At 39.9% G+C, this 14,790-nt stretch overlaps 1 protein-coding gene across 7 annotated transcripts in view; it reads left to right on the forward strand.

Moving 5' to 3' along the window:
- Positions 1 to 14,790, forward strand: part of LOC134205158 (ras guanine nucleotide exchange factor L) — a 139,711-nt gene that overhangs the window by 39,813 nt on the left and 85,108 nt on the right. For all 7 annotated transcript variants that reach the window (XM_062680141.1, XM_062680136.1, XM_062680139.1 and 4 more), the window contains exon 3: positions 4,866 to 5,004. In XM_062680141.1, the coding sequence (XP_062536125.1) occupies positions 4,866 to 5,004 (139 nt within the window). The remainder of the gene's footprint in view (positions 1 to 4,865; positions 5,005 to 14,790) is intronic.

Below are 14,790 nucleotides of genomic sequence, written 5' to 3' on the forward strand. Positions count from 1 at the left end.
ACTGCGGCGACAGTGTGAAGTGGAGACGCCCACCGCAGCCGTTCGGCTACGGAAAGGTCCGGCAGGGACGCAGGTAGCATTGGTTCGGCTATCTGCAGCGGACGCCTCCAAGGTAGTCAAATTAGGGAGCATCAATGTGGGATGGTCGGTGTGCCCTGTGGGCATATACGAAGAACCGAAGTTTGCTTCAAGTGCCTGGAACCGGGACACAAGCAATGGGACTGCAAAGGCCCTGACAGAAGCAATCTCTGCCGACGCTGCGGATTGGAGGGGCATAAGGCACAATGCTGCACGAACCCTCCCAATTGTTTGATTTGTTCCAGCAAAGCTGTGAACAGTAAGCACCCCATGGGGGGGCTCGATGTGCCCGGCGTTTAAGCGTGGTGCAAAATCACAATGCAGGTAACGCAGCTGGCTTGCTCGGCCTCGCCCGAGTGTTTGGTGTGCGCAGGTTTAGAGGAAACGGCGGAACACGTGTTGTTCGTGTGCTCACGTTTTCGCGCAATGCGTGACCACATGCTTGCCACATGTGGTCTGGACACTACCCCGGACAACCTAGTTCGGAGGATGTGTAAAGATGAAGTTGGCTGGAACGCCGTTTTATCGGCTATCGCCCAGATCGTCTCGGAGCTACACAAAAGGTGGCGCGTGGACTCAAGGATGGCTAGTTCAGGCGCAAATAAGAGGTGGTCCAGGGGATCGGAGTCGGTTTCATGGGTCATACTGGTGGTCATGCTCTGTGGTCGAACTCGATCCTTTTATCGAACTTATATATTATTACAGTCGGATGTAAGATGCCGATTTTTCTAATTTTTTTCACAGGATTTTATTCTCTGAAATTTGTTAAAATGTGAAAAATTTTGGACTTTTTCGTAAATTTTTCCGGGAACCCTCTGGGAAAATTCTTCGGAGTTCCTTCGGGAAATTCTTCAGAATATCCTTGGAAGACTCTTCGGAATTTCCCCGGCAAATTCTTTGAAATTATCTATGTAATTTTTTTCGGATTTTTTTCAGCAAACTCTTAAAAATTTCTTCGACGAATTCCTCGAAACTTCCCCGTAAAATTATTTTAACAAAACAGTCTTGCAATTTCTTCAGAATTTCTTCAACAAAAACTTCGGGATTTTCTTAGGAAATTCGTCAACATGTACTTGGCAATTTCTTGAAACTTTTCTCGGCAAATTCTTCGAAATTAGTATGTCCTTTTTAAACTTTTCATAGTTTATTCCGGGAATTCTTCGTAACTTCCTTCCTTCCGTATCTTCGGAATTTTTGCTCGAAGTTTATCAAATTCCGTCTTTAAATTATTCGGAATTTCCTCGGGAAATTCTTCAACATTTCGTCGACAAATGTTTTGAAATTTCCACTGCGAATTCTTTAGAATTTCTTCGGGAGACACTGCAAAATTATAATTGGATTTTTTTCGTGGAATATTCACGTGAGATTTTTAACACAATAACACAATAACTGAGGTTACTGCTCCTGAACTACAATTCATAGCTCCTTTGTTTATACCATCAATAACAAAACAATGAGAAGAATTTGATTTGTGTTTTTTCAGCAGTGATCACTTATGTTAGTAAAAAGAAGCAACTATATTGAAGCTGTTTCGTTTTATTTCACGTTGTTCCCGCTCAGTTCCCTTGTTAGCCATGCGAGCAAAAGCATAAGATTAACAATCCATCTCCGGATTCGATTCTCGTCTGGTATAGATTTTTTTCGGATGTGAAACATTCTCAACTCATGCAAATGGCAGGCATAGAGATACTTTCAATTATTAACTGATTGCCACTAGTTAAAAAACAGATCAAATTCCAGTTGGAATGTAGAGCCATTGGAGAGGAAGAAGATACGAAGGAATTTGCAAAAGAATCATTTCGTGACGAAAATATTTGATGGCGTTTCAGTGATAAAAAGTTGATGCACCACGCGTCTCCATCTGAATAATGAATAATGAACAATTTGTTAACGCTGCCTGGGTGAAACATACCTACTTGTCAAGTTATCACAATAACTCGAGTAGAATACTATTATAGGGTCCCGGAAGGGACATGTTCAAAACCCAAAGATAGAAACATAATTTTACCGAAACTCATCCGTGATCGTGTATGCTCACTCAAGACTTTACTATGCAGCTAGTTGAAATCGAACTCAAAGCGCAATAGCTTGCCGGAAATACCTGCCCTATATGCTTATATAACATGCATATGACTTCAACAAATTCAAGAAAAACTCACAAGCGATTATTCAAGAGGTCCAAGAGTTGAATGAACAAATCCCGAATTTTTCCCACATTGACAAACGACAGACAAGAAACCTCAACCAATTTCTGTGGTCTTGAACCATTAAGGCGATCCAGTGTTATACGCATTTTATTTTGCCTAAAACGGCGAAATAGCTCACACCTATGTGTTTACCGGTAATAAAGCATTTTTATTGCTCTGCACTACGAACGCACGCATAGTCGTTTCACCAAGTACCTAAGTTTTTTTTCGATCAAAGAATAGGGATACAACTTCATTATCGGTAGATGGAAACTTATTTTCTCGCACACTTGAAGCTATTAGATGGCAGTATGAGTAAGAGGAAACGGAAGCCGTTGGCCTACGACTAAATTTAGCTTGCTGAAGAAAGCAGAAGGGAGATATTTATGTGTCAAGTGTTAACTAAAAAAACAACTTTTAGTCAAATATTAGAGAAGTACCTCCTGAAACAATGTTGGAATGGTCCAATGTTATATCGCTTTAGAAATATTCGAGTGTTGGTAGTGGTCTTATAGCCCCGGTTCACACTTTTCTGACACCGACGTGATAATGATGGTAGATTAAACGTATTGCTAGATTCTGAATTTCGTTCCCAATACTGGTAGGTAACTGTAATACACAATACTAACAAAAGTAAACGCGTAGGCACTGCAATGTCATATAATAAAGAATGTCAAATGAGCTTTTTTCTTTCATTATTGTGTCCCCCCGATTGTGGCGATTTGTGATGATAGCAAAATCCATTCTTCCGCTGCATCTTGCAGTTCATGGGGAAAATAGGCATAATGTCAGTTTTCCCTTTCACTCGCCATTGTTCTCAATAAAGACGTTCTTGTGTTTTTATGACTTACTGGTATGCCATCGTTCAGCAACAGTCACCATTCAGAGCATTTTATTCTTTTTTATAAACAGTTGGATAAAAGTTGCAGTATTGTTCACGGTATAGTCATGGCTCTACAGAGATCCTGTTATATATTTCACTATGTTTGATCTATTGACCTGTGCATCGAATTTTTTGAAGAACGAAAATTCACTCATCTAGTCGAATTCGTGACCCAGATTTTTCAACATTTCAAGATTCTAATACAAAAAATGAGTGTATTTTACAGATATTACCTACAACCAGGGGCCTTCCTAAGCCGTGCGGTAAGATGCGCGGCTACAAAGCCTCTGAATGAACATCAAGCTGCTAGGCGGCAATGTCACAGTGGGGGATGTAATGTCAATAATAAGAAGAAAAAGAACCTAAAACCACGGAGAATAATACCAAAGAGTATAATAAAATATTTGTCTAGATATCTAGCAATTGTGTATATACGAAATAAAAACGATTTTCAAAGATTTTTATGCATATTTGTGAGAGTTACCCAACATGAAAAACCCGTAAAAAGAATCGAATTTCACCATCTCCGGATTAGCAACCCTAAGGCTTTGTTCTCGAAATGCTAACGGAAGACTTAAACGCTAACTGGACTACGCGTGCTCAAATGTTCGAGCTCTCTAATTTTTTCCGTTCATGTTTTTATCCCCTTATTTCATAGCTGTTAAGTAAACATTCCTCAATTTGACGAAGTTATATTGAACAAAAGATCATAGGTCATCTACAAAGCACTACAATTGTCTTCCTAAACTGGAATAACTCATTTAGAAATAAAAATGATACGGTTACTGCTCCTAGACTTGTCTCAAAGCTCCTATTTTCAACTTATTTATCATTTTTGTGATTGTTTCCAGCAGTGTTTAGCAAGAAGAAGCGACGAAATCAGTGCTGTTTTCCTTTCTTTTGCGATTAGATGAATATATGTTTTTTGAGATGGATAACGGAACAGTTCGCCTATATCGTGTCGCGTGTTCGTGTTTTTTTTAATACTTGATAACAGTTCCATCATTACGATCTGTGCAAATACAATTCAATTTTATAGGTAGTCGGTACCTAACGCCAGAGCCAGTGAATCCAATGTTGTTTTGCTCATTAATTCTATTTGAAAATGGGAGATCACTTTACACTAAGCCTTCTCAACGTAATTGCAAGCTATAGAACGAGCTCCATAATTCCATCCCGGTGTATCACCGATGAAGATTCTGCAAGCCATCACAGAAGGAAGTGAAAATTTAATGAACTGTGAAAAATCATAATGCTACTGTGCGCCGGGGGCTCACTGACTGGTGCCAGCCTGTGTATGCATTTCGCTCGTGCTTAAGCGTTTCATTTTCAATTGTTTTATGAGTTTAATAAAGTTTCCTTCTCACATAACAACCATTCTCCATCGGTGGCAGGCTGTGAATGAGATGGACTTGATCGCCCGCAGCCAACAAAACATGTGGATGCCGAGAAAATGGCTCCACTTAGCGTTTTACCTACGCTTGGGAGATAATTTCCCCTGGACCCGGTCGGGTGCATTGTTTTTGCGAGCTTTCAATGCGCCTTCCGTTTTCCTGATTTGTGTGAAATCCACACAGCATCCTGCGCTGGCGGGATCTCAGCTTGTGACTGTCATTTTCAGTAACGAAACGCTTTTCACATATTCATGCACATGCAATATGTCCCGTTATTTTTTAAACTTTGATGGTAACCCATTTTTTATTTGTTTCTATTCACAGACTAGTTTTAAGGATTGGCCTAGTCCCGATATTGCACGATCGCTCACAGGACCAGATATACTACAGAAGCATTCCATAAACTCGCTATTATTGGAACACAATGAAATTATCAGCAGAGGGATGCCATCGCCCATCGAAGGTGAGTATTTTTTTACTTGAGTATTAGGTTCAAAGATTTCCAATATGGTCTACTTGATTTTATATCACATAAATATTGATTCAATTAATAAATAGTGGCATCATTGAATTGGTATTAAATTTTTATTAATAAAACATTTGAACAAATTGTTTGAAAAACAAAACCACTAAAAATAGTCGCAATCTTCAAAAGTGATTTTTTTATACATTGTAAAGCGACATTTTTTTTGAATCGCGTGAAGCACCCTGTATTTTTTTTTTAATTTTTGGAGACATCCCTTTAAAAATCGGATTGTATTACTGATGACAACGATCTTGATGCAATGTGCCATCAGAGGGTGTCAGAGGGTGAAAATATTATAATTTGTTTTTAGCATCATAAGTGTTTTTTTTATTAGCTATATGTACCCGGCATTGATAATCTTTTATGGCCCAGCTGGTAAGGACGATGACTACTACAGCGTCGGGTGGCAAAAGCGCGAGTTTGAATCCCGCTCGAAGAAAGTAAAAAATTATGTTCCAATTCAAATATGAAAATTAATAACGATATAATATGAAAAAAGGCCCTCCTTAGCCGTGCGGTAAGACGCGCGGCTACAAAGCAAGACCATGCTGAGGGTGGCTGGGTTCGATTCCCGGTGCCGGTCTAGGCAATTTTCGGATTGGAAATTGTCTCGACTTCTCTGGGCATACAAGTATCATCGTGTTAGCCTCATGATATACGAATGCAAAAATGGTAACTTGGCTTAAAAACCTCGCAGTTAATAACTGTGGAAGTGCTTAATGAACACTAAGCTGCGAGGCGGCTCTGTCCCAGTGTGAGGATGTAATGTCAATAAGAAGAAGAAGAAGAAGAATATGAAAAAAATAAGTAAAAAAAGAATTAGAAAAAAATGCCTATAAAAACCTTTTTTCTTGTTAATAAAATTTAGCATTTATTCAGCATTTCGGATGCTGAATAAATGCTACTCAGCAAAATTTCTACTATTTCTACTCTATCGATAAGTAGGATTGAGCATTTAAGCAGCCATATATTGGGCCAAAACCTGCATTAAAATAGCATTAAAGGCGACTATAGGGCTTATTGGCATTTAATGTTTTGCAGTAAAAGCGCATATAATGCCACTTAAATGCTTTATATAATGCTTACTGGTTACATGGGTTACCATGGAGTTCAACGCTCTTTTCTCTCTGAACCTTCCTGACTACGCCAGTCGATGCAGGCTCATAGACCTTGAAACATTAGCGCGTAGACGCATTAAACTGCAAAGAATGTTCATATTTGATCTTATAAATAATTACCGTGCGGGATCGATATCCGTACAGCACCGAAATCCGTCCACCTCATGAGATATCAACAAATTAAAGGGGGTTAAAGGTAATTAATGTAGAAATAATTTATCTTATTCTGTTCAGATACTTGGCAGTAAGCTTTTAGGGCATAGAGATGGAAAAAAGGCTTTGAAATTAAAACAAAAAAAATCAAAAACAAATCTCCACCCACCAAACGCGGAGTTTTTGCCGCCATTTTGTTTTCGGGTACAGCATAATTGCACCAGAAGTTACTGTGTTTTAATTGCTAATTGCGAATCATTACATAAGATGAGCGGAATACAAATCGAAGGGATCGCTTCTCAAGGTGCGTATCGAACTATTTACAGTGGTAGTTTTGTCAATCAGACTGCTTCAATTTAAATATTTAGTTAAAAAATAGCTGTACGGATTTTGATACTTTGATTCTAAATCCGTCCACGGTGAACGGATTTCGAGTCGGGATTAGTTGAATTTATTCATTATTCTATCATGTTTTTCGTAGTTTCAATGAGTAAATGTGAAACAATTCAAAAGTAGAAGCCTTCATGCTCCTGTGTCAATGACAAGCGTTTTATTTACATTAGATTCCTATTTTCTAATGACTTTTTCATATACTAAGGTGCTTAAGTGTACGGATTTCGATGCCCCACGTTACATAGATAGCCCTTTGTAGTGGTAGCAATGAGGTTATTTAAAAAATATTAAGAAATTAAAGTTGAGCAAAATTCAATATTATTTTAATGTTATACATCTTTGCATATAACAAATTCTTGAACATGCGATGTAACCAAGTTATGGAGGCTCAGTGCGTATTGCTGACAATTCGCCAAAATGAAGGCAATTATATTGCCACTAATGAACTTGAAGGCATAAATGGTAAGATATGGCAACAAGGTATGAATGGCACAAATGGAGTGTTAACTCGTCACTAACGGACCATGTCTCATATGTCCATAGATATGAGTAAAAAAGGTAAGAATGTTTCGAATTTTTGGCCGATGTGTTGGAACGCATCGAAGGTGGGACGTACACCTGGGTGCAGACTACCATAGCGTAGTGCCTATTCCTGGACCAGGACCTACAGGAGTAGGTCTAAGCGGCGGAGGACCTACAGGAGTAGGTCCGTGTTCCCGGTGGCATTGGTAGACAGCGGGTAAGCGGGTGGCACCGCCCCTGCTGGTCGAAATGTTGCCGGAGGTAGCAGTTCCCGATGACGATTAAGTCAGAGAGTGGGTAGAACTGCTCTCTACTTAAATTATCGTTCGGAGGTAGCAGCATTAGCTCCGATGAGGAGCTTTGGTTAGTCTGGTCGCGACACAAATCAAATACCCAAGGATGTTATCAATCATTCAGTAATCTGCCTTCGATCATTTAGTAGTTTGTCAATAACTCATTCCAGAGGCTAAATTTCAAAATGTGTTGTATGGTGGACTTGTAGTGCAAAGGTTTATCTACAACTCTTCCTAACAGTTCGTTGTTTGAATTCCACTAATAACGGAGCTATAGCGCTAGTAGCAGTAACTTAGACTAAATGATTGCGTATTTTGTTATCATTTAGTATAAGTATAGCAACTAGCACCATAACTCCTTTAATAGTGGAATTCGAACATCGACCTGTTAAGGAGAGTTGAAGAAAAACCTTCGCACTAAAAGTCCACCATACAACACATTTTGAAATTAGACCTCTGGAATGAGTTATTGACAAACTACTAAATGATCGAACGCAGATTACTAAATGATCGATAACATCCTTGCAAATACCTTTTCATTTCTTTGTTTTCCGTGGGAATTTTTGGCCGATGTATTGGAACGCATCGAAGATGGGGTGGGACGTACACCTGGGCGGAGACTACCACAGCGTAGTGCCCATTCCTGGACCAGTACCTACAGGAGTAGGTCCAAGCGGCGGAGGACCTACAGGAGTAGGTCCGTGTTCCCGGTGGCATTGGTAGGCAGCGGGTGAAACTTGCTAGCTCACTGGGTGGGGATAATTTCATTCAGGGTCGTTAATTCACCAACTTACCGTTTCTTTCATGAACTGGTCAGTCCTTATGACTTGTACCTACCAGAGAGAGGAACACTGTTGAAGCGGAACACGTGTAGAATAGGGGTGCCAGTTTTCTTGACTGTGTGAAATGCAAAGGTTTTACACCGTGAAAAATTCTCAAAAGCCAAAAGAAAATCAATTTCTGAATAATAATCAGAAGACGAGGCTTAAAGACTCCTCTGTGAGTCCGAAGCTTACGAAAACAATACAAAATTGCAAAAATGCCTTATTGCTCCAGGGATGTGCGTTTGTAAATGAATCGCTACAACCTGCTCAATTGGATTTCATAGTTTATGAAATCCAGGGGCCCTCCTTAGCCGTGCGGTAAGACGCGCGGCTACAAAGCAAGACCATGCTGAGGGTGGCTGGGTTTCGATTCCCGGTGCCGGTCTACGCAATTTTCGGATTGGAAATTGTCTCGACTTCCCTGGGCATAAAAGTATCATCGTGCTAGCCTCATGATATACGAATGCAAAAATGGTAACCTGGCTTAGAAACCTCGCAGTTAATAACTGTGGAAGTGCTTAATGAACACTAAGCTGCGAGGCGGCTCTGTCCCAGTGTGGGGATGTAATGCCAATAAGAAGAAGAAGAAGAAGTTTATGATTTATTTGCCCTCATTGGGCCCTAATTAGTCACACTCTTAGATAGTGTACTTGCATGCTGGGCCTCTAGCCCTTGGATTCGTTGATCTTGGTGGCTGGCGGTCGACTACGATGAAGGAGCGCGACGGACGGTTCGCCGCAGGTGAAACTCGAAGCGACTCGTTGATTGCAGGTTGTCGATGTAGGTTGTAGCAGATGAAGGGGGTTCGCCACCGTTGAAGCAGTGGCTCGAGAGGTTGCTGTCGGTTCGCTACCGGCGTGGTAGGTGGCCGTGAGGCTGATGACAATTCGCCACCGGCGTGGCAGATAGCTGAGATTCTGATGACGGTTTGCCACCGGCGTGGCAGATGTCCGAGTGTCTGATGACGGTTCGCCACCGGCGTGGCAGATGTCCGAGTGTCTGATGACGGCTCGCCACCGGCAAAACGGATAGCCACACGCTAAAAATGAACTACTCAAAATTGAGTCGAATCCGACTCATTTTCATTAAAAACGGGACAACTCAAAATTTGAGTAAAAGATACTACTTCAATAAAATGATGATTTCGCGAAAGTTAAGCTTGGCCTTCCATCAATTTTCAATACGACAGATGCGAATCAAGTTTATCTATCTATCTAAGTGCATTTTACGACAAACAGACTCCTAGTTTAAGTGCAATCATCATTTTATTGAAGTAGTATCTTTTACTCAAATTTTGAGTTGTCCCGTTTTTAATGAAAATGAGTCGGATTCGACTCAATTTTGAGTAGTTCATTTTTAGCGTGCAAGAAGCTGGTCGTTGACTTCGGTCTTACAAAATGGCCGACGGTACTGGACTGGAACTGGTGATATGGCACTCCGAAATACCACCTTCCAATGGCGGATGTAAAATGGTGGTTTGCTTGGATGCCCCGGTGTTTGCACGTGAAAGTTCCCTTTTCTGTCGAATCTTTACAGATGACGAATCACTGGTGTTTCGTGCACAGATCGGGACACTTTAGCGACTCGTGCAACTCCGAGTGGCACGCCTCAGCCTGTGCGAAAGAATCAAAAGAAAAAGGTCCTCTGATCGGACCTGCCAGGAGGCATTAGTACCCTATCGTGTGACTATTTTCCTTTTTATAATAACTTTTTACTTGTATATCTAACAATTACCTTTTTCTTGGATGTATTTTCGTTTAGGCACTTATTTCACAGTATTTGCTTTTGAAAAAATATTCGTACTAACTAAAATACAATTTTCAATTTATTTTTAGGTTACTTTTCGCATGTGGTTTTACTAACCGTACTATTTTTGGCTTTAGCACTTTTTTTTAATTTATCCGTACTATTAGACTAAGTAGGATTTTACACTGCAAAATTGACAAAAAAAAACCAGATTAATCCACCTAGCAGTGATAGTGCCTTTCTCGTTTCTTGTGAGAGAGTAATTTCTTCGCACTTTTGGTATGAAAAAAAAGTATTTTGGCCACAACTTCTGAGCCCATAGTCCGATCCGGCCAATTTTTAATAGGAAACAATGGGACATGATTCTGCGTCGAATGTTGCGAGTAAATCAGCCGAGAGTAAGTGCCTAAATAGAGGAAAAGATTTTTTCTTGTAAAAACTGGCCATAACTCCGAAGCCCATAGTCCGACTGAGCCGGTTTTCGATACGAAACAATGGGACAAGATTCCGCGTCAAATGCATCTTGTTGCGAGCAAATCGGTTGAGGATAAATGCCTAAGAAATGAAATGGTTAAGGATAAGTGCCTGAAAAATCAGTGAGATTATTTTGCGCACACACATACACACACAGACATCACTTTAATGCGTCGAGCTAAGTCGATCGGTATATAACACTAAGAGTCAAAGGGCCTCCTATAGAAAGTTCGTTTTTGGAGAAAACATATAGCCTTTAAGTATACTTTGTATACAAGAAAGGAAAAAAGAATTTTGGTCATAACTTCTAAGCCCATAGTCCGATCGGGTCAATTTTCAATAAGAAACAATGGGAAAGGATTCTGCGTCTAATGCAACTTGTTGCGAGCAAATTGAGAATAAGTGCCCAGAAAGTGAGCTAGACTTTTTAATGTGCTTTTACACGATTTTTTTTTGGCCATAACTTCTAAGCCCATAGTCCGATCGGGTCAATTTTCAACAGGAAACAATGGGACAGGATTCTGCATCGAATGCAACTTGTTGCGAGCAAATCGGTTGAGAATAAGTGCCCAAAAAGTGAGCTAGACTTTTTAATGTGCTTTTATATGAAAAAAAAAAAGTATTTTGGCCATAACTTCTAAGCCCGATCAGGTCAGTTTTCAATTGGAAACAATGAGACAGGTTTCTACGTCGATTGCAACTTGTTGCGAGCAAAGCGGTTGAGAATAAGTGCCCAAAAAGTGAGCTAGACTTTTCAATGTGATTTTTTATGAAAAAAAGTATTTTGGCCATAACTTCTAAGCCCATAGTCCGATCGGGTCAGTTTTCAATAGGAAACAATGGGACAGGATTCTGCATCGAATGCAACTTGTTGCGAACACATTGGTTGAGAATAAGTGCCCAAAAAGTGAGCTAGACTTTTTAATGTGCTTTTTTATGAAAAAAAAAGTATTTTGGCCATAACTTCTAAGCCCATAGCCCGATCGGGTCAGTTTTCAATAGGAAATAATGGGACAGGATTTTGCGTCGATTGCAACTTGTTACGAGCAAATCGGTTGAGAATAAGTGCCCAAAAAGTGAGCTAGACTTTTTAATGTGCTTTTTTATGAAAAAAAAGTATTTTGGCCATAACTTCTAAGCCCATAGTCCGATCAGGTCAGTTTTCAATTGGAAATAATTTGACAGGATTTTGCGTCGATTGCAACTTGTTCCGAGCAAAACGGTTGAGAATAAGTGCCCAAAAAGTGAGCTAGACTTTTTAATGTGCTTTTTTATGAAAAAAGTATTTTGGCCATAACTTCTAAGCCCATAGTCCGATCAGGTCAGTTTTCAATTGGAAATAATTTGACAGGATTTTGCGTCGATTGCAACTTGTTCCGAGCAAAACGGTTGAGAATAAGTGCCCAAAAAATGAGCTAGACTTTTTGATGTGCTTTTTTATGAAAAAATGTATTTTGGTCATAACTTCTAAGCCCATAGTCCGATCGGGTCAGTTTTCAATAGGAAACAATGGGACAGTATTCTGCGTCGAATGCAACTTGTTGCGAGCAAATCGGTTGAGAATAAGTTCCCAAAAAGTGAGCTAGACTTTTTAATGTGCATTTTTATGAAGAAAAGTATTTTGGCCATAACTTCTAAGCCCATAGTCCGATCGGGTCAATTTTCAATCGGTTGAGAATAAGTGCCCAAAAAGTGAGCTAGACTTTTTAATGTGCATTTTTATGAAGAAAAGTATTTTGGCCATAACTTCTAAGCCCATAGTCCGATCAGGTCAGTTTTCAATAGGAAATAATGAGACAGGTTTTTGCGTCGATTGCAACTTGTTGCAAGCAAATCGGTGGAAAATAAGTGCCCAAAAAGTGAGCTAGACTTTTTAATGTGCTTTTTTATGAAAAAAAGTATTTTGGCCATAACTTCTAAGCCCATAGTCTGATCGGGTCAGTTTTCAATAGGAAACAATGGGACAGTATTCTGCGTCGAATGCAACTTGTTGCGAGCAAATCGGTTGAGAATAAGTTCCCAAAAAGTGAGCTAGACTTTTTAATGTGCATTTTTATGAAAAAAGAGTATTTTGGCCATAACTTTTAAGCCCATAGTCCAATCGGGTCAATTTTCAATAGGAAACAATGTGACAGGATTCTGCGTCGAATGCAACTTATTGCGAGCAAATCGGTTGAGGATAAGTGCCAAAAAAGTGAGCTAGACTTTTTGCGCACACACACACATACACACACACATACACACACACATACACACACACATACACACACATACACACACACATACACACACACACATACACACACACAGACATCACTCCAATTCGTCGAGCTGAGTCGATCGGTATATAACACTATGGGTCTCCGGGCCTCCTATAAAAAGTTTTTTTAATGTGCTTTTACACGATTTTTTTTTGGCCATAACTTCTAAGCCCATAGTCCGATCGGGTCAATTTTCAATAGGAAACAATGGGACAGGATTCTGCATCGAATGCAACTTGTTGCGAGCAAATCGGTTGAGGATAAGTGCCAAAAAAGTGAGCTAGACTTTTTGCGCACACACACACATACACACACACATACACACACACATACACACACACATACACACACACATACACACACACACATACACACACACATACACACACAGACATCACTCCAATTCGTCGAGCTGAGTCGATCGGTATATAACACTATGGGTCTCCGGGCCTCCTATAAAAAGTTCGTTTTTGGAGCGAACATATAGCCTTTACGTATACTTTGTATACGAGAAAGGCAAAAAGTATTTTGGCCACAACTTCTGAGCCCATAGTCCGATCCGGCCAATTTTTAATAGGAAACAATGGGACATGATTCTGCGTCGAATGTTGCGAGTAAATCAGCCGAGAGTAAGTGCCTAAATAGAGGAAAAGATTTTTTCTTGTAAAAACTGGCCATAACTCCGAAGCCCATAGTCCGACTGAGCCGGTTTTCGATACGAAACAATGGGACAAGATTCCGCGTCAAATGCATCTTGTTGCGAGCAAATCGGTTGAGGATAAATGCCTAAGAAATGAAATGGTTAAGGATAAGTGCCTGAAAAATCAGTGAGATTATTTTGCGCACACACATACACACACAGACATCACTTTAATGCGTCGAGCTAAGTCGATCGGTATATAACACTAAGAGTCAAAGGGCCTCCTATAGAAAGTTCGTTTTTGGAGAAAACATATAGCCTTTAAGTATACTTTGTATACAAGAAAGGCAAAAAGAATTTTGGTCATAACTTCTAAGCCCATAGTCCGATCGGGTCAATTTTCAATAAGAAACAATGGGAAAGGATTCTGCGTCTAATGCAACTTGTTGCGAGCAAATTGAGAATAAGTGCCCAGAAAGTGAGCTAGACTTTTTAATGTGCTTTTACACGATTTTTTTTGGCCATAACTTCTAAGCCCATAGTCCGATCGGGTCAATTTTCAATAGGAAACAATGGGACAGGATTCTGCATCGAATGCAACTTGTTGCGAGCAAATCGGTTGAGAATAAGTGCCCAAAAAGTGAGTTAGACTTTTTAATGTGCTTTTTTTAATGAAAAAAAGTATTTTGGCCTTAACTTCTAAGCCCATAGTCCGATCGGGTCAGTTTTCAATTGGAAACAATGGGACAGGATTCTGCGTCGAATTCAATTTGTTGCGAGCAAATCGGTTGAGAATAAGTGCCCAAAAAGTGAGCTAGACTTTTTAATGTGCTTTTATATGAAAAAAAAGTATTTTGGCCATAACTTCTAAGCCCGATCAGGTCAGTTTTCAATTGGAAACAATGGGACAGGTTTCTACGTCGATTGCAACTTGTTGCGAGCAAAGCGGTTGAGAATAAGTGCCCAAAAAGTGAGCTAGACTTTTCAATGTGATTTTTTATGAAAAAAAGTATTTTGGCCATAACTTCTTAGCCCATAGTCCGATCGAGTCAGTTTTCAATAGGAAACAATGGGACAGGATTCTGCATCGAATGCAACTTGTTGCGAACACATTGGTTGAGAATAAGTGCCCAAAAAGTGAGCTAGACTTTTTAATGTGCTTTTTTATGAAAAAAAAAGTATTTTGGCCATAACTTCTAAGCCCATAGTCCGATCAGGTCAGTTTTCAATTGGAAATAATTTGACAGGATTTTGCGTCGATTGCAACTTGTTCCGAGCAAAACGGTTGAGAATAAGTGC

The sequence above is a fragment of the Armigeres subalbatus genome, chromosome 1, assembly GCF_024139115.2.
Source record: "Armigeres subalbatus isolate Guangzhou_Male chromosome 1, GZ_Asu_2, whole genome shotgun sequence".
In the NCBI taxonomy this organism is placed as follows: Eukaryota; Metazoa; Arthropoda; class Insecta; order Diptera; family Culicidae; genus Armigeres; species Armigeres subalbatus.